At 39.8% G+C, this 23,109-nt stretch overlaps 1 protein-coding gene across 3 annotated transcripts in view; it reads right to left on the reverse strand.

Annotated features, from left to right (window-relative positions):
* The window catches only part of OPCML (opioid binding protein/cell adhesion molecule like), a 1,161,062-nt gene that overhangs the window by 290,222 nt on the left and 847,731 nt on the right, over positions 1-23,109 (reverse strand). For all 3 annotated transcript variants that reach the window (XM_044258229.1, XM_044258228.1, XM_044258227.1), the window contains one exon: positions 9,673-9,905. In XM_044258229.1, the coding sequence (XP_044114164.1) occupies positions 9,673-9,905 (233 nt within the window). The remainder of the gene's footprint in view (positions 1-9,672; positions 9,906-23,109) is intronic.

A 23,109-nucleotide genomic window follows, 5' to 3' on the forward strand; every position in this document is an offset into this window, starting at 1 on the left:
GACTACTATGCAACCATCAGAAGAAATGAAAGCTTGCCATGTGCAATGATGTGGATGGAACTAGAGGGTATTATGCTGAGCAAAATAAGTTAATCAGAGAAATACAATTATCATACAATCTTTCTGATATGAGGAATTTGAAAGGCAGGGCAAGGGATTGTGGGTGGGTAGGGAAGGAAAAAATCTAACAAGGTGGTATTGAGATGGAGACAAACCATAAGAGACAATTTCACAAAACAAAATGAGGTTTGTTGTGGGGTGGGGAGGTAGGGATAGAGTGGCTGGGTTATGGACATTGTATGTATGTGCTATGATGAGTACTGTGAAATGTGTAAGCCTGATGATTCACAGACCTGTACCCCTGGGGCAAATAATACATTATATGTTAATAAAAGAAATGAAAAAAAAAAGAAAAGAAAAGTTTCATTAAAAAAAAAAAACCCTCTAGCAAAAGTTTTATACAAGGATTGTGTGTGCATGAATAGGAATGTGAACTAAAAGAGGAAGAAGCAATTTTTGAATAAAAAAGCTAAGCGCAACATGGGACAAACAAAGACATCTACAGATGCCCAACTGAAGAGTTCTGGAAAGAAGCAGAAACTGGACGCAGGAATTATGGAAATAATTAAGAACCAGGAATGTCGATTTAGCAGGATGATATAAACCTGATATTTATTTTAAGAAGGATATTGTACTAACTAAGACAAATAGAAGGAGAGAAAAAGGTATAAGCAGGAGAGATCCTAACTGCAGAGACACTAGACTGAAATCCTTCAACCAGAAACAATCTGGCCAGGAGAGCTTGTGTATTAAAAATGACCTGTGGTGGCAGGCTGGCCTGCCTATAGAAAAGAGATGGAATCAAGAGGAAGTTCCACGTGGAGGTACAGTATGGGCTCTGCCTATAGAGTAAGCACAGCTGAAATCACAGCTCCCCCCTTATCACCTGGTGACATAAGGCAACTTCCTTAGCCTTTCTGAAACTTCATTTCCTCATTCAACAAAGTAGAAAAATACATTCCACCTTCTGGGGCTAACTGGAAAACAGAATTGGACCGTGTTGGTAAAATGGACTGCCATTCTAGGGACTCATGTATGACAGCCATGATTTGCGATTGTTAAAAAACAATCATTGTTTTTGTTATAAAACAATTATATCAATATAATATATTATAAAATATGACAATATAATTATAACAATTATAAATAATTGTTTAAAAAAGCAATTATTTTACTTCACTTCTATAACTCTTCATTTTCTATACCTATAGAGGAAAATTACTAGTGAGTAAACAGTTGAAGGCTCTTTGATACCTTTATGAGAAGCCGAACTGATATAAGTACCAAGGAGAGTTATTTTTGCTAAGACTGTGTGTCTGAGGTAAACCCTGTTAACCAGGGACTCAACTCCAGGTTTGGACTACAAGTCAGTCTCTCCAAATATGTGTACCTATGCTGCATCTAGGAAAACATCACTAGTCTGGATTACTCTGAGGCTAAGCTGTGACTAATCTTGTAGGTGGTGAAATTTGAAACCTTATGTAGGATCCTGACTATACAAGGGTCACGAAGAACTTTAATCTGTTAGGGGAATTTAAGAACATTAATAATTTACCTTCTTCTAAAATGTGATTGCTTCCTCTGCTCACGACAGGAAAGATATCCTTGTATTTACTTGAGCTATTGACAGAGCAGACTCTTAGGAAATGAGCTGAGATCACCATGTAAATTGAGTAGAATATAACAGGCATTTCATTTTCTCTTCTATCTCTATCAGTGATTATTTTTGAGAACAGGCTTTATGACTGTTCCGTTTATTTAATTCTATTGAAAATAAGGCAGATGACAGCCCCAGACCCCTCCACTTCTTTTTCTGGCTTCTGTATGTCACCAAGCCAGGTGCCAGGAGTGGCACCATCTTAGATCATGTGTAAGTCTCTTGCCTTTGCCTCAAAACAAGCCCATTCACCTTTATTTATTATTTTTATTTTTTAAAGATTTTATTTATTTATTTATTTGAGAGAGAGAGTGAGAGAGTTGGGGTTAGAGCAAAGGGAGAGGGACAAACAGATTTTTCACTGAGCTGAGTCTGATGTGAGGTTGATCTCAGGACCCTGATATCATGACCTGGGCCAAAACCAAGAGTCAGATGCTTAAGTGACTAAGCCATCCAGGTGCCCCTAAACCCACACAATTTTAAAGCCAGGTGTCTCAACTGAAAATGTTGCCCCCTTGGCAGACTTGGTTAAACCACCTCTAGCTCTGACAATGTGTGCATTCAACATCAAATTTTGCTTGGTCTCATTCCCCTTGGAAAATCTAACTCTTCTTTTTTCTTATTATTAGAGTTACAGAAGGATCCCCCCCGCCATTTCCTTCTAGAGGGAGGTTGGACCTACATATTTAATGGTGGATGGAATGGAATTCCACAGGCCACAGAAGAAATAGCCATGAAACCTGTGCAAACTGTCTGTGCAAGCATGTTTGACTGTGTTGTTTTGTGTGTGTGTGTGTGTATGTGTGTGTGCAAGATAATATTAGTTTCTAAACAGAGCTGAGCAAAGCCCCATACTTCTCCCTACAACAAAAAGAGTAGGGACGGATAAAAGGAGAAATATTCTTTTTTACAGAATGTGTACTTGATTGTCTTGTTACCAACCACACATGATGTCATGAGAGGTAGAGTGGGTAGAGTGAACATGAATTCTATCCCAGCTACATGGCTGTCACATTCAGGTTAGAGCTGTGACCCAATCTGAGGGAAGGGATAGGGTCTTAGAATGGAGAGTGGGGAGTGTGCGCCTCATTCCAATCTTGAGGCAAGAATATGTGCTGGAAGCCAGCGTGGGGATACCCCTCTGGTGGAATGTGACTCTTGAGAACCTTCCTTTATTAGGTGATGGGGGCATTCTGAGGGCAACAACTTCATTCCCGGTTCCCTTTAAGTTGTAGTGGCCTTCTCAGTTTACCCAACCCCAAAATTAAGAATGTCAGCATATTTAACAATATTTGATGTGGTCTGCAGAGGCTACCAATGTCAGAGTGGAACAGGAAAGGAGAGGATGTCTTTCTTTCCCACCTTCCGTAACGGAAAAGGGAGCCACTGCCAGTGTGGGGGAGCCTTGCTCAGAGTAACCACTAAAAATGGGGTTAGCAAGAAGACTTCAAATCTTAAGGGCTCTGAAGAAAATAAGAATGAGAAGGAGACTAAGAGTAAACCCTCTGATTTCCCCATCAGTGGGTGAAAGCCGACTTGACTATACAAAATCCTCCAGAGAAATTACGTTAATAACGTTAATACGTTAATAATGTTAATTACGTTAATAAATCATAAAATGTAATAACTAGAAAGGACTTCCTTGCCATTTCTTCGACACTTCCATTTCAAAACCAACAAAACAAAGTCTGGAGAAAGACATACTTATTTTGTACTACAGACCCTTTGGCCTATGTGCTTTATTTGCACATATGCACAGAATTTGAAGCTTATAGACTCTTTTGCAGAACCTTACTTTCAAACGCAAAAATATACATTTGAATAATGTATAATAATATATATAATGTATAAGATCAAGGTATGCATATGTGCACCTAAATAAAATCAAGTACATTGCATTTTATTCATCACCCCGGGATAAGAAACCAGGAAGGGAACATCCTACAAATTCAGGCCTCAATGTCAGGAACAGAACTCAGGCTGGGGAATGGGTTTTTTGATGCCCAGTCATGTTCTTTTCCACTTTGCCACCCTGCCTCTGTGAAGAAGAAATGTGATTATAATTTAAAATAGAGGCTGAATAAATTAAATTTATTTCAGGTTGAATGCCTGCTTCTCTTTAGGCCCCAAATTACACATGTTAATTTAAATGACTGTAATATTTGGGAGAAGAGGAGAAAATAGCAGAAAAAAAGAGGTTAGTTGCAAAGGAAGATCTGAAAATAGGTTAGTCCTTGGCAAAACTGTTACCTGTGGGCAGACCTGCCTCCCCTGCCCACTGGAAACACTCTACCGGTGCCTGGCCCATCTGCTCCCTGGTCCCCTGGCCTCAGCATTGCCAGCAACAGACTCCAGGGTGTCTACTCTTCTTAGCAGCACCTCAGAACTTGTTATATTTCTCACAAATAGTAACATTTACCTGTCCTTTTTGTTTAACTAGGAGTTAGCAGTCTGGTGTGCAAACATACTGGATCTAGAATCACAACACCAGACCTGAAGGCGTGGCAAGTGGAATTGGGACAAATAATTTCAACGCTGAATCTCAATTTCTTTTCTTGGAATGTGGTGGCTTTTTTCTTTTTTTTTTTTTTAGAGAGATTGAAAGTGGGAAGTTGCAGAGGGAGAAGGGGAGAGAGAGAATTTCAAGTGGACTCTCCATTGAGTGTGGAGCCCAGCAGATGAGGGGCCAAAATCAAGAGTTGGATTCTTAACCAACTGAGCCACCCAGGAACCCCAGAATGTGGTGACTTTCTGTTCTGTCTCCCAGGGCTGTTGTGAAGAATAATCAAAAGAGATGACTCAAGTCAAGTACTTTATCTGTATTTTGATAGCTGTTTTACAGAGACAAATTGAGTGAAGGGAATTTAAAGCATGTAATAGTGCCATCATCTCTGGGCAAAGTTTTAATCTCTCTAAGCCTCAGGTTCCTTATTTTTACAATGTGAATTTGATGTAGACATTGTTGGGATAGTGCAAGGATCAACTGAACTAAGGTTTATGCTTTATGTGCCCAATGCAGAAGTTGACTGGTGCTCATCAGAATCTAGGACTGGACTGGTTGGCAGATCAGACTTCTCCACCTTCTAACTCTATGTTGGGTACCAAATAGTCTCACCTGAATGGACTCCAGGCTCAAAGACTCAAAGTCTTTTGCAGACACAGAAATTGCATGAGCTTGTTTTAGAGTCTCTGATGTAAGGAATAAACATAATTCACTATTTCTAGCCACTTGCATACAATCGGGCTGAGCAAGAGGAGTCGAATCCATGAAAACAAATACCTGGTAGTAAATGGATTTTTGAATGAGCCAAGAGAGCAGGCAGACAAAGTCAAAATCCAAGGAGGAAAGAGCCAGTTTATCTTCTTGCCAGTCTATCCTGGACAAGGACAGCAGCCATGGTGACACAAGGATATCCATGGAGTTTCAGAGTCCTGAAGACTTCATGACAATTAGAATCACAATTATATATTGAATTCTCAGAGGGGCAGAGTTTTCAGTACTTACATAGGATAAAGAGGTAACATTTAAAACGTGTATCCCTGGAGGGATGAGCTACTAGTAAATTAATTATCTTCTTCTTTGCCTCTCTCTGCCTCTCTATACCATTTATTGCAGCACTGGCAACCCATCCCCACTGCTAATTTTCTTCTTGCGCTTTGTCCTCAATTTCTGCTGCAATGCAATATCAGTAGCAGGGGAAAGGGGGGGCGGAAAGAAGAAAAGATAACTGAAAATTTCCCTGGGATCTGAATTTGAGAACTAACCTTAGATATGGTTGGGAGAAGATGAGTTGGAGTCCGCTGGAGACATTGATCTCAGAGTCCTACGGCCATGGTTCAAGCCCCAGCTCTGTTACTTACTCACCGGGAGCCCTGGCTGCTCTCTTAACCTCCATGAGCGGTAGTTATCTAATTTGCAAAATGAAGAGAACAGTCACTGCACTGCAGCCTCCCAGGGCTTGTTGTAAGGGTCAAATGAGACAAAGATTGTGACCGGTGCTGTGGAGTGCTAAATAAATGCATGTTATCCCTGGTGTATCTCTTAACTTGTCATACTGAAGACCCTCATCCCTCCAGGGAACTGTTCCCAATTACTGCCCACTCCAAGTCATCTGGACAGTGTTTGACTCATTCCCCACTCCTATTTGCTTGAAGGGGCTTTATGGTCACTGCCTTCATTTGCCATTTCATTTGCTGTATCAGTCTGTCCCTCCATTCATTTTTCAAACATTTGCTGAATGCCCAGTATGCCCCACACAGCGTGCTATGTGCTGGGAATTGATATATAAACTGGTCCCTGCAGTTGTGTAGGAATCTCAAAAATCTTACTTACTCTCCTTCTAGAAGATTCATGATGAATCTCAAATATAACTCACCTGATCCTGAGTTACACCTTAGCTCTATAGGACCTGTGTAATGTCTGTGACTTCTTTATCCCTAAATCTAGTAAGACTAATGCTTTCCCATCCTAGTGGCACAGGTTCCTAATTCTGTGCCTAATAATTACTAGCCAGGTCTTCCGCATTTCCCCAGACTCAAAAAGGTAGGTGATATCCTTTTAATCCTTCCTCTTTCAAGGAATTAAGATTAATCCTCCCAGTTTCCTTTGGACACTATCTCCTGGAGGAACCTTCTCCATCTCCATAAGTAGACCTACAGCCCACTCAAGTCGCAGCTTTTCAGTGATGGTAGTAACATATTCCCTATTATTCAGGCTGTACAGGGCTGCCAGGTTGATTTTCCTACCTGACTAATCTGGATCCACAGAAACATTTCTCTCTTGCTCTGGATTTTCTTAAAACCTAGGTACACAGTCTTGGTCACATTATCATACATACTCACATGGGGCTTTAAAATTATCTCCTCCATGGCCAAATGTGTCTTGAGAATCAGTGATAATTTTTTTTTTTTTAAACACAGCTTCTCTCACAGAAAACTTGGAAATTAATCCCATCAGATATGTGGCAAAGGCCACCTTATAAAACAGCAAAGGACAGGCTCCGAGGTTAGTGACAGAGCATATCTGAGTTCCTCACACTGCAGCAGCAGGGAGCGACAAAGCCAGGACCCTGTGGGATTGCTCTCCCTTCTGCTAATGGCACTTGGTTGGCAGAAGTGATGAGATTCTAGCATCCTCAAATGGACAGAAGATAAATAAACACCCTTCTCTCTCTCTCTCTCTCTCTCTCTCTCTCTTTCTCTAAACAGACAAGTTGCAGCTCGGAAATTTTTCAGTTTTTCTCATTGCAAAATCAATACCCATCAGCAGTTTGAAATTAAAGGCAAGATTAGGCCTCAGTTTTATACATGCCTTATTGTATTCCAAAAGCTTTCTACTCAGTCAGATAAATCTTCTTTAAGAGGATTAGGAAACTTTCATTATCTTTATCTAACCTGAACTAACACTAAGTCTGAAAAATTAATCTATAGACTGGACAAAAGCCAATAGGTGCTGGGAAGAAGGAGGACTCTTAGACTTCTTTCTAATTGAGCAGAGGGGTCTCTGTTTCCACCCACTAGAAATTCAACTGGTCTCCAATGAAAGAATAAGTTGCTCCATTGCTAAATAAGACAGAAGATAATGCAGCTCCCTGCCTGCCCTCCTTTTGCGTCTCAGTAAATGGAAAGACCATCTGCTAAGTTTTCCAAGGGAAGGTTGTCTCCTTTCACCCCCACCTTTCCTGATCTTCTGCACTTGATTTCACAGGCCACCTCAGCCACCCAGAGCTACAACAGTCACTTGGCCTGAAATGTAGAGACTGTGAGGAACTGACCTCTGAAATTGAAGTCACTCCACTGCTCTGCTCTTGCCTGTTCTCAGACTCTTTCTGACTCAAACCTATGAGACCCACAGGGAGACCCCACTGACTTCCATATCCATCCCAAGGAATTGCTCCAAGGGCCTTATGAAGCACATTATCCCTGAAGCTCTACATCACTAGCCCTTTATGGCCTGTATTGACTTTGACATGCTTACACAATCTGTCTTATTTCCTGAAAAGTGATAGCCTTGTTCTGTTTGAGTCTGTTTCTGTACAGTGCCTGACAGTTCTTTTTTATTTCAGTGCTGCATTTCCTGGATTTGAAGATAACTTTGCTGTCAAGGCCACAAAGGTGCCACGGAGGCGTCACTTCCAATGCTGAGAATTTCAGCTCCTCTGGAGCCAAGCCCAGGTGGCAGGGGGGGTAGTGAGAACTCACACCCCCTTGTTTTCTGCACCCCAGGAACTTTCAGCAGACATTCCAGCTCATCTCAGATAACTGATCTCACCAAGCGCCTCTACCAGCCTCTGAGAAGAAGCAACACACATGACAGTTGTCTTTATCTCCAGATGGCAAGCCGTCTTGTAGCTCCAAAGCAGAGATCATCACCAAGCCATACCCCTGGGTGGGACATGTATGGAGAATGGAAACAGTGGAGTGTACAGACATCTGTCATATGCAGGCTGATGTGGGTGTCTGAAAGCCCTCAGAGATGAGAGAAGGGCTGGAAGGCTGAACTGAGATTGGGCTTCAAGCAATATGGCACCACCAGGGTCTGGATGGGGAACAGAGCTGCAGAAGACTGATCTCTGGTCTGGAACAAGCTGTTACATATGGCCCCACAGAACTGGAGATCTGGTAAAGAGCTCTTCTAGCCAAAAGAAAAGGATATCTATCCTGAATTCTACAAGTGATTAAAGTAAACAACAACAACAACAACACACTAATCTATACTGAAACTCTCCATGAAACCAACAGAAATGAGAAAAATTATATTCTTTAGTAAAGCAAGGGTGAGGGGATCCACATGAAATAAGCCAAGATACCACACACATTTCATAAATTGAAAAAAGAAAAAAGTTGAATCTACTGCAGAGGGGATCTAATAAAAGGCACTTACTAAAGACTGAATCATACCCAGGGACTCCTTCAAACACTGAGAGCTCAGTGTTTGACTCCAACAGGTCAGTAGTGGAAATGGTGAGAAAAGTCTACCCAACCCTCTCCTTTAGTGGAGGAAGGCTATGGCACTGGGGGTGGGAAGTAGTCTCCTTAGCACTTCATTGCTACCATGAGTCAATACCTGACAGAAGCTGCTTTACATGGTGATGGGGGAGATGGGGGAGTGATGTTAGTAGGGACAGTTTAAAATATATTTATTTGTATTGCTGCCTTGTTCACAGCTGTTACCTGAATGTATTTTTAATTCTTAATATTTGATAGTTGATATCTGGGAATCTGCCATTTCTCACCCTTATTTTTTTCCTACATTGTGAAATTCTAATGAAAAACTATTGAATAATATGCTTGGGTACACTGACACAGATTTTTTTAAAGGGAGAATGCGGGAGGATGTTCGAAAACATCTCCCCTTTCAAAAAATTTTATTAATGTATTTCTGACATTGACCTGGAGATAGCATTTTGATTAATATCCTCCTTAATCTCAGCTCCATTGTGAGGCTAAAGAGATGCAAAGATCCAGCGTCCATGCCAGGGAGGACTTGACCACAGCCCCCAGAACCCCTTCTGGAACACACACACCCAGCAACCATCCGAAAACCAGTCACAAGGCACATAACTTCACATCGATGTTATTAACCTCTTATTATGAAATAATCTTATGAAAGGTAACTAAAAGGCACAGAGAATAGTAATGACTCTATTTTTTAGTATTTCTTGTCCAACTCCAGAGTACTAAATAACTTAATAAAGTTTAACTAGCACATGCCAAGCAATTTATTACTAAGAACAGAAGGATCAAGATAAAATTGAGAAACTGTGAAGATATTCAGTACTTAGTAAAGAACCCAGCAGATGGGAAGGAATCCAAAACATAATACTTAATCTTGGGGTTCCATAGAGGAAAATGTTTTTCATGTCTTCCTACAAGAGTAAAAGCCAAGTTTGAGATTATGCTTCCCTTCCATCATTGACAAGACCTCTAACCCCCCAGATCCAGCTGTGACTCACCTTGCACTATGAGGTGGACCCGGGAAGTTTTAGGGTGGTTGTCTGTCTGCACAGAGCAGGTGTACGGGCCTTCGTCATACACATCCACGTTCTGGATCATGATGCTGTACTGGGTTGGAGTGTTGACCAGGATGATCACACGAGGGTCTATGGACCACTTGTCATTCCCAGCATAAAGGATGGTGCTACGGTTTAGCCAGGCCACCCGGGTGACTCGGTCATCTATGGTACACCTATAAGTGAGGGGTGTGGAGAAAGGAGAGGAGGGATGTAGGGGAGGGGTGGTGGAAAAGGGGAAGGGAAACATTGAGAAAGGGAGGTGGGGAGGGAAGAAGAGAGTGTTGAGAGATTGTATTAGAAATAGGGTTGCTATATTTTGAAGACTAAATGAAACAACATAACCCAATGTTAAAGGAAACAATCAATTATTGATGAAACCTCCTAAATATAGGGTAACAGTAGCCTGAATCATCTTGAAGAACCGATGATATAAAATCATTCCTATTTGATTTAGGAACATATTATGTGAATATCTTTGCTGTATATTTGCTTTCCATCTTATTTTTCCCCCTCGGCTTATATGAAAATTAGTTTATATTTCTTGAGTACATTTACCACATTGTGGGAGAAGTGGCCCAGGGGCATAGGGGAGAGAAAAGTAGATCAGTATTTCAAATAAGGTCACAGATAATCCAAAAAGCAAATACCTCACCTTTTGTTAGTCAAAAAGTGAACATTTTTACTGCCAGCCCTCCCTAGTATCCATAATCTCCTTGTACCCCTAAGCTACCCAAAGCCTGCAAACTACGATTTATAACACGGATTGATAAAATTCACCTTAGAAACCCAACAATTTTTGAGGAAGTCAGGGCTACCTCTAAAAATGTCAGCAGAAAGAATAAGAAAGTGGTCAGTTAGTGTTCCTTTTCCCTCTTACGGCCACCCCCCTCCAAGAGAATAATATAGCTGATGTCACCTCAGACATCATCATGGTAAAGAGCTAACTTCTTATTCCCTCATAACCTCACATCCATTCTTCCCTACAACTGGAAACTATGGAATTTCTTTTTTGGTGTGTATTACTTGCAGTCTTTCAAGTTTAATGCAGAAACAAATACACCTGCCTGGTCAGAAAGAAAATTTGCATATGTGCATTATGATCCTATAATCTGTGAAAAGAAAAGAAAAGAGGGGCACCTGGGCGAATCAATAGGTTAAGTGTCTGATTCTTGGTTTCAGCTCAGGTCATAATCTCAGGGTAATAAGATTGAGCCTCCTATGGGGCTCTGTGCTGGGCATGGAGCTTGCTTACTCCTTCTGCCTGTCCCCACTGCTCACTCTCACTGTCTCTCTCTCTTAAAAAAAAAAAAAAAAAAAAAGGAAAGGAAAGAAAGAGAAAGAAAGAAAAAGAAAATGAAAGGGAATTCCTTATATTTGGATTGCAAAGATGGGTGTAGTTAAAGGCCCTAGATACGCCCACCTGCCACTTGTTGCTTTAGTCTGAGCTTGAGTGCAGTATCTGGGCAAATAGGAAAGTACAATTATACCTGTGCCGCTCTCTGCAGACATCCTAGCAAAGAGGTATGAGGCCCACCTTAGGGCACAAGGAACATGAATCCAGCACCTCCACGTGAAAAAAACAGAAAAAAAAATTGCCATATCTCACCAAATCTGATTCCTTTTTTTTTTTTTTTTTTGTTTAAAGATTTTATTTATTTGACAGAGAGAGATCACAAGTAGGCAGAGAGGCAGGCAGAGAGAGAGGAGGAAGCAGGCTCCCTGCTGAGCAGAGAGCCCTGTGAGGGCCTTGATCCCAGGCCCCTGAGATCATGACCTGAGCCGAAGGCAGAGGCTTATCCCACTGAGCCACCCAGGTGCCCCTCTGATCCCATTTTGACTGAAAGCAGAGAGCCTTCTGACAAGGCTCAGGGGATGAAAGCACCAAGGACGCTGGCAATGAAGGAGAGATCAAGCACATTTGAACATACTGTTTTCCCTTAACAAGGTCGTCATTCCTGAATGGCCATAGGAGCAGAATAATACTGAAGCACTAAAATAACAAATTTCTGTTGAAAGAGGAAAAGTGTGAACCACCTGGGTGGCTCCGTCATTTGGTGGATGCCTTTGGCTCAGGTCATGATCCTGGGATCAAGCCCCACGTCAGTCTCCCTGCTCAACAAGAAGCTTGCTTCTCCCTCTCCTACTCCCCCTGCTTGTGTTCCCTCTCTCCCGTGTCTCTCTCTGTCAAATAAAATAAAATCTTAAAAAAAAAAGAAGAAGAAGAAGAAGAAGAGAAAGGGGACAGCACTCGATTTAGCAAAATACTCTCCCTGGATGGTATGGCACACAGAAATAATACTAGCTTCCAATCACAGAAGTCTTATGCATAAGTCCACCTGTCAGTCAGCAGGTCCTGGCAACCTTGGGGTTAAGCTAATTAGATGCTTTCAAAGGACAAGAAGAAATTTTTCTCTTCTAACTTTTATTTGCTGTCTTTCAAACTACAAAAATGAAGTAAGCATGATTAAACATGTGAACAAATGAGGCCCTTAATTTGGTAACATTCTGGCTATTTCTTCCACATCTCACTCCTTACATACATATATTCCCATATGTAAAGACTATGTTGATTTATTTACCTGAAATAGAATCATACACTAACATTCTTAGAATCAGTTTGTTTGTTTGTTTGTCTCTTTGCTTTTTAACTTGACACAGACATCTCTGAACATCTCTGAACAGTAGTTTTGGGGCCAACCTTATTTGCCACTAGAATATGATAATTCAAGTATTATTGAGTGACTGCCACCTTCACAGGTGTGTCATGGTGATAAAAAAAAAAAAAATGAAACCATGCTGTTTCTTCCATATCCTGCAACTCTAGCTTCAGTCTCTATGTAGTTTTTTTTTTTTTTTTTTTAAGATTTTATTTATTTATTTGAGAGAGAGAGACAGTGAGAGAGAGCACGAGCGAGGAGAAGGCCAGAGAGCGAAGCAGACTCCCCATGGAGCTGGGAGTCCGATGCGGGACTCGATCCCGGGACTCCAGGATCACGCCCTGAGCCGAAGGCAGTCGTCCAACCAACCGAGCCACCCAGGCGTCCCTCTATGTAGTTTTTTTCCTTCTCTAGCAACTTTATATTTCCTTTATGAAGATCAAAAAGCCTTAAAGAACCTTCCCCATTCTATATTTCCTAAAGCATTTATTAGCAGAACCAAAAAAAAAAAAAAAAGATAAGTTCATTCATTTACTCTCAGTTGCAAATGATTGATAAGGGTTAGTGTGCAACCTTTCTTTATAACAGTTGTGTTTTCATAAACACCAAATCCCTGTTTGAGTAACTCCTAACATTGAAGTTCTAATTGTGCAATGCCAGGAACTGGCAAGCTTAGAAGGGGATGGTAAATTGGGACAGAGTAAAAAGAGTCACCTTCTAATCCTCAGGACCACACAAACTCAGGTGACAAGGTACAAACACATATGTTGCTTTCATTTTGGTAAATTATGTAACCTCTTGCACATTTTTAAGTTGATATGATTTTTAAAATCTAAATTAAAAGGATACATTACTGGCCTGTGGAGAATATTCAGATTTAAAGTTAAACTGTCACAATATTCCTTTATATATCCACTTTTTTTCAATAAAATTAAAATGCAATAGTGATATGATTGTCTAGTTTCAAAATTTATGAACAAGCTCTTCTTAGTTAGTCATAAAATGTGCATTGTTCCTTTTTAAAACCTTAACTTTTGTGTTTCCAATATGTCCTCTGTAGGATTTTATCTTGAGGTAGTATTTGAGACTTAAAAATCTTCTATTGATCAGCTCTCATATTTATTTGCAAATATATAGAGAGAGATTGAAATTGAGATTTCTTTTATGTCCTGTGATCATAAAGCTCTGAGTAATACTATCTTCTTTTAGAATGAGTTATCATTACAAGGACAATATCGATAAAACAACATAAATATATTGTCCATGTTTTTAAGTATAATTAAACATAAAAAGTAAACTTTTACTGGAAATCTAGTACTTGATGGGGTAGATGAAGCTTTTTAAAATTGTACCTTGAATAAATACCATTGCTGCTAGAATGAGATAGAGCTCAGGACCCATTTGATTCCTATTTTTGTTTGAGAAAAACCTAGTTCACATAAGCAAGGGAGAATCTTGTATAGCAGTGCCACTCAATTCTTTGAACCCCTTCCAAGATGTGTGCCAACAATCACACTGTAATACAGCTTCAAAAATTATTTTAATGATCTCACAGCTGACAATTCAATTAGTTCCTCCTTCAATTTCTTTCAAAGCAATGAATTGAAAAATACCTGACTTGCAAAAGGCTTTGTAACTCAGTATTAAATTTATTCAGTTTCACAATATCTGGACAGTATACTGCTAACATTTTACCGGGTTTTATCAAATGACTATTAAAGATACGTTTCTCTTTTACTTAGAAGCACGTAATTTAACCCAATACAGCCAGAAAGGTAGGTAAAACTGAATGCTGTTTATTTTAATAGGCCAAATCACATTGTCCTCTGCCAGAAAACACCTCTTTCTCTCTCTCTCTCTCTAATTCCAAGGTAGACAAGGCATCGCTTTACCATGAATTTATTACAAATATATGTTTCTGCTTCTTTTTGTGGGGCCCCCTTCCAAGGGAAGCCTTTTTTTTTTTTTTTTTTTAATAGTTGGATGGTGTGAATGACAATGAAAGTAAAGGTAAATTCTTTCCTGGACAACTTAGAAAGTGGGAACCGTCTGAAAGGAGAACCAGAATTACAATTTAATTTCGAGCACCTTCTTAGGCAACTGATTAAGGAAATCTGAGATCCTGAATGCATTCTCTTAAAACTTTCATTGTGTTCCATGAAACTAGAAGAAACCAGAGAGGGAGACAAACCATAAGAGACTCTTAATCCCAGGAAACAAACTGAGGGGAGAGAGGTAGGAGGGATAGGGTGGCTGGGTGATGGACATTGGTGAGGGTATGTGCTATGGTGAGCGTTGTGAATTGTGTAAGACTGATGAATCCCAGACCTGAACTCCTGAAACAAATAATACAATATAAGTTAATTAAAACAAAACAAAACAGAACAAAACAAAACAAAAAAAGCCTTTCAGTGCGTGTATAAGATCTATAACTGCAAGTTGGAGTGCATGGAACTTGTCTCAAATTACCAGGGGTTTTTCCAGGGACTGACTTTAAAATAGGTCAGTTAAAATCTATCCTCCAGAGGCAAAATGTACTCTCAGTGCCCTACCACACAGCCCTTGGAAAGCCTTGTGTACTCCTTGGGTAGACATACCCTAGACATGTCTATGGCCCAAATTACCTGCTCTTGAACCTGGGCCTCATTAGTGAACTAGGGGCTAAATGGATAAATCTATCTCCCTGAATGGGAGAGAGTTGGTTCATTGAGTCTGTATGGTCCTAGAACCTGAAGAATGATAAAGACACTTGTAAGAATAATAGTATTGTTTGAGGGACAAGAAAGAAACATAACAGGGAACAGTAGGAAGAAGAATTCAGAGAAGAATTTTTTTAAAAAAATGCTTAAGTGCTCTTCCAAACCTGGCTCCTTCCCTGATGTTTATGACTGTGTTGTACTCTCATTAACCAGAAGCACACAGAGGAGAAGTTTTTATGTTAAATAAGGGCATCCAGGAAGAAAGTTAAGAAACATTAATGACAACTTTCTAATTTCTTGAAAACTCTTTTAAGTCTCTCAAATTCTTACTTTTAAACAAACCCTATCTAGTGCTCCTTGATAAGATAGAACTCATTACAACTCTACTGTAATGTCTAAAATTACATAGTACTTATAGTTACCTAGGACAGTTTAAGAACTTTCCATATATTAAATCACCTGATCCTCATAACTACCCTTTGAGACACATTCTATTACTATCACACTTTAGAGATCAAAAACTGAGATGCAGAGAGGCTCAGGACTCTAACAGCTGGTACAACTGGAGCAAGGAATTTAGACCTAGGCAGCCTGGTGTAGAATTCCTGCACTTAAGAGCTGTGGTCTTCAGGGGCACCTGGGTGGCTCAGTGGGTTAAGCCTCTGCCTTCAGCTCAGGTCATGATTCCAGGGTCCTGGGATGGAGCCCCGCATCAGGATCTCTGCTCAGCAGGGAGCCTGCTTCCTCCTCTCTCTTTGCCTGCCTCTCTGCCCACTTGTGATCTTTGTCTGACAAATAAATTACTAAACTCTTTAAAAAAAAAGGGGGGGGTGCCTGGATGGCTTAGTGGGTTAAGCCGCTGCCTTCAACTCAGGTCATGATCTCAGGGTCCTGGGATCAAGCCCCGCATCGGGCTCTCTGCTGAGCGGGGAGTCTGCTTCCCCCTCTCTCTCCCTGCCTGCCTCTCTGCCTACTTGTGATCTCTCTCTCTCTCTCTGTCAAATAAATAAATAAAATCTTAAAAAAAAAAAAAAAAAGAGTTGTGGTCTTCTCCTTGAGAAGAAAGTGCTTGTGTCTCAAGAATCCAAGTAATAAGGCCAGCACGAGTTGGTTGGCCTTATCTAACCATTTTCCCACAAATTTATGGACAGATACTTGGAAATGACTTCTGTACATTCTTAAACCACCTCTAGCTATTTGTGAAGAATGGAAATACTCAGAAAGGTCAAAGAAATGCCCCCCAAAAAAAACATTGGAGGAAAGGAATCTTGCAGGCAAAGTTGTCATTTCTGACTCCACTGAATATGGGACATGGGATTAAGATGAGAGTCATTTTGTTTTGTTTTCGAGGAGGAGGTACAAATAAAGGAAATCCATGTTTTCAAGCAGTGGTTCTCAAACTTCTTTCTGCATTGGATTCACTTGGAGAGCTCTTTGAAACACAGATTGCTGAGACCAGCTCCCAAGTGCTTCTGATTCAGTGGGTTGGAAGTGGGCTGAGAATCTTCACGTTTAAGTTCCCAGGTGAAGTCCATGCTGCTGGTCTGGGGACTTCTCTTTAAGAACCACTGCCTTCAAGAAGCCAGACAAGAGACAACTTGGAATTTAATCAAAATAATAAAATCTTCCTAAAAAGTGGAATCAGTCAGCTTTAAGGATTTTGTCCGTGTTCTTCATGTTTGCTTTTGTTTTTATATTTTGCCTCTGAAAATACAATATAAAAAACTACGATGATTCATATTACAGATATTTAATCAATATTTAATGTATACTAGACAATGTTCCAGGAACCGAGAATGCTGGCTGGCAAACAGACAAAGGTTATGGGCCTTGAAGCCATGTTCAGTGAGACAATGAAAGCATATAAGTAAATAAGCATCTTAGTTTCAGAGAATGGCAAGGAGTAAAAGCAAAGCAGGTTAGGAAATGGTGAATGTCATGGGTCCTGGGAGCATAGTTGAGACAGAGGGGTCAGGAAATGCTCTCTGGGACCTGCATACTAGATGCTGAAGTTTTTACAATCTTAAATCTGAATGCAATCCAATGCATGTCTGAAAATCACATTTAATTTAAAATAGAAGTCACATCTCAATTATATTCACAAATAGCTGCAGGAACATTTAGATATTATGGGTGACTAGAGAAAAAGTAATCAATTAATTAATGAGAACAAGTACTGTATTTTATTTATTCATTTATTTAAGAGAGAGAGAGAGTACATGGGCACAGGAGCACAGATGGGTGGGGCAGAAAGAGCTTTATGTTCCACGCTCTGCTTGAGCCTGACACAGGGCTCAACCTCATGGCCCTGAGATCACAACCTGAGCCAAAACCAAAAGTTGGAGGCCCAACCGAATGTGCCAACCAGGTGTCCCAAGAACAAGTATTTTAAACCATGTATTTGGTTTAAATCTCTCCTTCATGGTTAACTCTGTAAATGTTAGTGTTCAGAGATTTGAAAACTGGCATTTTTAGAAACTGACGTTAACCAGAAAGTGTCTGCCCTTTTTACTGGGATAATACCTAAAATACCTTGCATGCCTCTCTGTCTTAATGAGTAGACAGTAGTGAATCGAGTTTAACCTCTAATACAAATGCATCATTCTAAACCTCCACTCACTCTTTTTGTAAATGTAATGTTAATTTAGAATATCCTGGACTTCTTTATTGAAGGTACAACATTGGATTGTTTTACCCACTTGGGTTATGTACACCACATGGATCAGAATCATGTCAGTGGTCTTCGTTTTATCACCAGCCCCTCGCAGAGTCCATCTGGCATCTATTAGGTGATCAGTACATATTTATAATGATCAAAAGTGAGACAATATTTTTCAAACTGGTATCAAAAGAACCCACAAAGATTATAGATAATGATGTGGTATTATATATTTTAATGTTGCTATGAGTAGATTTTAAATGTTTTCACTACAAATAAGACATGTTAATTGTGTGATGGGATGGAGGTGTTAGCTTTTGCTAGGTGGTAATCATTTGCAATAAATAAGTGCATCAAATCAACATGTTGTTCACCTCAAACTTAAAAATATTATAAGCCAGTTATATCTCGATAAAGCTCGGGGGCAAAAAAAAGAACCTAGAGAAGGTGAAGTAGATATCCTCAGAGATACTTGTATGTTTGCATGTCTCTGTAAGATAGGCACACATACACAGCATTCATGGGCTCTTCTATTTTTTAATTTAGTGTTTTCATTTGTAAAATAATCTGAAAAAATAATATATACCTATTCTGCAAGTAGTGACCACAATTAGATTTAAATATTCAGATTTGTGTCTATTATTACAATGGTATCAAAGAGTACTTCTTCTGTTGCCTCAGGCTGATGAGAAAATACAGAGGTGGACTTAGGGTTCAGCAGTACATTTCTGCCAAGGAAAGCTAAAGGATGTCAGGGTCCACAATAGTAACAAAGGTTCTCTAAAGTTGAAATGAAATGATGTGCAAAGAGAATTCATATGGGACGTACCGAAGTCAAAACTGATGCTCTGACAGCAGTGAGTACCATATTCACATTGCAACGTGGAAATTAATTTTAATAAAACATCATCTGCTCCATTACATTAATGTTGTTAATTTTAGTGGTTATATATGCATGTGATTTATAATTTTAGATTTTAGAGTCATGTGAATGTTTAAAGGTTATGGGATTTATACCTAATTATATAGATAGATAGATAGACAGACAGACACACTTATTTATTTACTTATTTATTTTAACCTAATGTTACTACTGGGGATCCCTGAAACCTTGTCTCTGTCTACGCATGTCCCCTGTCTTTAAAATGGCCTTCTAGAGGCACCTGGGTGGCTCAGTTGGTTAAGCGACTGCCTTCAGCTCAGGTCGTGATCCTGGAGTCCTGGGATGGAGTCCCACATCAGGCTCTCTTCTCAGCAGGAAGTCTGCTTTTCCCTCTGACCCTCCCCTTCTCGTGCGCTCTCTCTCTCTCTCAAATAAATAAAATCTTTAAAATAAGATAAAATAAAATGGCCTTCTAGAGAATACTCAATTTAAGAAACGCTGATAAAGATGACAGAGTTGAATGTTAAAGCTCCAATATGCATTTTCCTTGAATTTCCTTTTCAAATTTTTGTTTTTGCTTTTGAATATCTTTGCCCTTTTATATAAATTGAGTTAATTGAATATTGGTTAGGAACCTTACATGCATCAAAACATATTAATAATACCAGTTTGAAAAAATGGAAGGAAGAACTTGCTTTAGAAAATTCAAAGACCAATAACAAATGAATTTTTTAAAGGAAAGGAGAAGAGGCAAACCAAAATGAAATATTTGCAGCTCAACTCCCAGGGTATTCCAAATTGCACAAAGCTGTTCTCCTGGGAAGCTTTAACTACTCAGTTATTTCCTGAGTTACAAATACAGCCAACTCTAGAGCATCAACAAGGACCCTAAATTATGTAAGGGAAAACTTTATGATTCAGATAGTTGAAAAATTCAACGAAAGTAATAACTCTGCTAGAGCTAATATTTGCTGATAATGTATTGGTGGAGAATCTACATGAGAGCTTCTGCAGAAGATTTGGGGGGGATTAGAGCTCCTTAGATAGGGTCCAGTATGGAAATATTTCAGTCCAGCACAAGACTGACTTTGAAGGCTGACAGATACATGACACCTGCAGATTGTCCCTAATTGGAAAATGGTGCCACACTAGCAACATCTGGGGTTACATTAATACACAGAAAGAGTGCATGAGTTTGTTTGTGTGCATGTGTGTATGTGTGTAAGTGGGGTGTCATCCAGAGAAATGGAAAAAAATATATACAAATGCATGCAAAATTGGGCCCTTGAGAAAAGTGAGCATTTCAAACCAAACTAAGGAAGTGTGTGGTATCCTGAAAATGGTGTCACCTGAAGCAGAAAATCAGCTTCAGGATGATGATGTGTTGTGGTTTCAGCCATGACCGATGATATATGAGTCCATCAGAACGGTGCTCATTGTGTCCCCAAGCAAGCAAGGGGATCTTCCCTTCCCCACAAGCACAATGAGGGCTCTACTGAATGTAGAGAGCAACTTCACACACCTCACCACCCAAGTGAGGCTGCCAGGCAGAAGGCAGTTCAGAACAGAGCATCTGATAGAATGAAAGAAAATGAAGGGAGTGATTTATGTGGAAAGACGGCTCTGCAGAGAGGTGAAATTGCTTACATTGACTGTGGGAGAAAAGAGGAGGAGAATTCCTATCATGGCAGCAGAAGGCAAACCATAGGGTAGCTAAACATAATTATAAAGAGAAAGGGTCTGCAGAAAGGCAAGAGGAAGCTCTCTGAACAAAATAATGAATGATTGAGCTGGCTTCTTCCTGGATTTCAAGATATTCCATAAATTCACAGTATATTGGGAAGATAAATATATTGGTTTCCTAAGGACACACAGGTAAGGCCAAAATAAAAATGGCAGCTAAAACCATCAAAAGAGACCAGCGCCTGCCTTCAAGATTCTTATGATCTTAGGTGAATGATAGAATACAAGAGGATTAAAGAGATACTCTTCACATGCATGGACATAATAAAAAGAGTAAATTCACCTATTCATAAATATTTATTAAGTACTTAAGTGGCAGACACTTGACTAGGCCATGTCTCTGCCCTCACGGTATTTTCAGATGGTGGAAGAAATATGTAATCAATAAACCGTGAGAACCCTTGTGTACTTATTATAAACTGAACTGGGATGGTTGCTGGGACAGTCCATGAACCGGGCATGGCATGGGAAACCCTGGATAGATACACAGTATAGAAATGGGCCTTTCTTAACAATTAGCCTAAGGCTGAACACTGAGACAGAACACCAGTCACATGTGCTGGGTGCAGAGAGCATTTTAGATGGAGGAGAGGGAAGATGTGTAGGCTCTGAGAAAAACATTGATTCAGGTAAGGAACAGAATGGATGCTACAGTGGCCCAAGCAAGGAAGATGGGAAAATGGGTAGATTCCTTGAGACTGGGACATACACATATCTACTGTAAAAAGTCTGTATTTTACTCGAGCTGTCATGGGGAATCCTTGAATATGTTTATGTGGAGGTATGCCATAATCTAAGTGATGCCTTCTATAAGAAAATGCTAGACTTCCATGGAAGAATGAACTGTAGCAGGACAGAATGCAGAAGAACTACTGGATCCCTATATATATGAGAGAGAAGTCGTGTGACAAGAGGGTCCGCAGCTCAAGGAAGGGGTAATGGAGCCATAAATGAAGAAAGGGAGTAAGGCATGAATGGACAGTGAAGTGTGTTAAAAATATTTGCAGCCAACACTTTCAAGAATGTTGGCAGCAAAGGTAGAAAGACAAATGGAGCCATCAAGGACATGAGGGTCTTCTGAGGTTTTTATTTGTTAGTTTGTTTCTTTTAAGACTAGAAATACTTGGGAACTTATTCATTTTACAAATATTTACTGAACACCTTTTAGGTGCTAGGAATTGTCAAATTTTTATATGCCCACAAATTACCTGTACATCTTATTAATTTAGTAGATCTGGTTGAGGACCAGCATCTGCATTTCCAACAATTTCTGTAATTATACTGATGTGCTAGGGACCACACTCCACACAGCCCAATTTTAGGTACTACAGATGCAACTGTGAATAAGACAACGACCTTCTTACATTCCTATATATATATATATATATATATATATATATACTGATGAGGCTGACCTTATTGAATGGGAAAATTGGGAATGCTAAAGAAAGGGGAAAACAGAGAAAAGTAACTATAAAGTTGAAAAGCTACAGATCTAGAACCCATGAAGAAAAAGATGCTTCATCTGTTGACTCCGAGGAGAAGAAAAAAAAATAATGGAAACACAGGAGCGTTTGTGGATCTGGTCATAGGAAAATAAGGAGGCTACTGAGTGATGGTTTCTATTTTCTCTGAAGGAGAGGGCAAAATTATCAGCTGAAAGTAAATGGGACAGTAGGAGACAGGGGAAGGAGGATGCAAGACAAAGTGAAATAGCTATTTGCTATTATGAATAGCTATTGCAGAAAATGAGAGCAAAATTACTGGGGAATTCTACTAGTTACACAGGTTGTGCTGAGCTCCATTTGTAGTTGATGGCCAAGGATTTATCACCACAATACTCTGCCCCAGTTTTGAAGAGATTCTCCAGCACTGCCCTGCTGCAGGCACAGAGAGTGGTTACTTTGGTTCATCCAGTGTTGGAGTATGCCAAATGGGCGAGAGAGAAGAAGCTGAGGATTAAAGGAACTGAAAAATTATTGAGTGAATAAAGAAGAAGATAATGGGTTAATGGATAGAGGGAACCAGGTGGGTTCAACGCACTGGGAGACTTAATAAGGTCTTTGAATAAATGAGCTGGAATGAGAGAGAGTATACATGAGAGAAAGGAGGAATATTTGGTGATCTTGCAACCGTGACCTTTGTCAATGAGGGATTAAACTAACTTTGAGGCCTGGTGGATCATCTAGGTGGCTCTTAACAATATTGAGAAGGATGGTGGGAGTCAGGAGCTCATTTATGTGCCTCAGTGACATATGTAAATCGAGCATTGTAGACACAGTATTTTATAATGTTAAGGAGAGGGCTCTGGGATCAGATATAAGGGCTGTGCTACTTACTAGCTGATGACTTAGAACAAGACTTTTGTTTAACTATTCAGAACATTATTTTCCCATCTGTGAAGTAGGATGAACATATTTACTTCACAGCATTATTCGATATTATTATGAGCCTGAATGAAGTTATACCTGTGCAAGAGTAAGAATTGTACCTGGCAAAAAAAAAAAAAAGCATTCTGTAAACAGAGACTGCTCTATTGCTACTGTCAAAGAGCTCTCTTGCTTCATTTGGAAAACTATAATTCAACTTTTATTATCTGGGAGTGTCTGCTAATTTAACCAAGGGATATGGAATCCATTTGCTTATTACTTTCTAAGGCGTTCTGAAGGCTTCTCTTTCTGTATCTTCAAATCCACAAAGAATGGTGTTTGCTTTAGGGTTTTTTGAACCCAGTTT

Source organism: Neovison vison, chromosome 7 (assembly GCF_020171115.1).
Source record: "Neovison vison isolate M4711 chromosome 7, ASM_NN_V1, whole genome shotgun sequence".
NCBI classification, from domain to species: Eukaryota; Metazoa; Chordata; class Mammalia; order Carnivora; family Mustelidae; genus Neogale; species Neogale vison.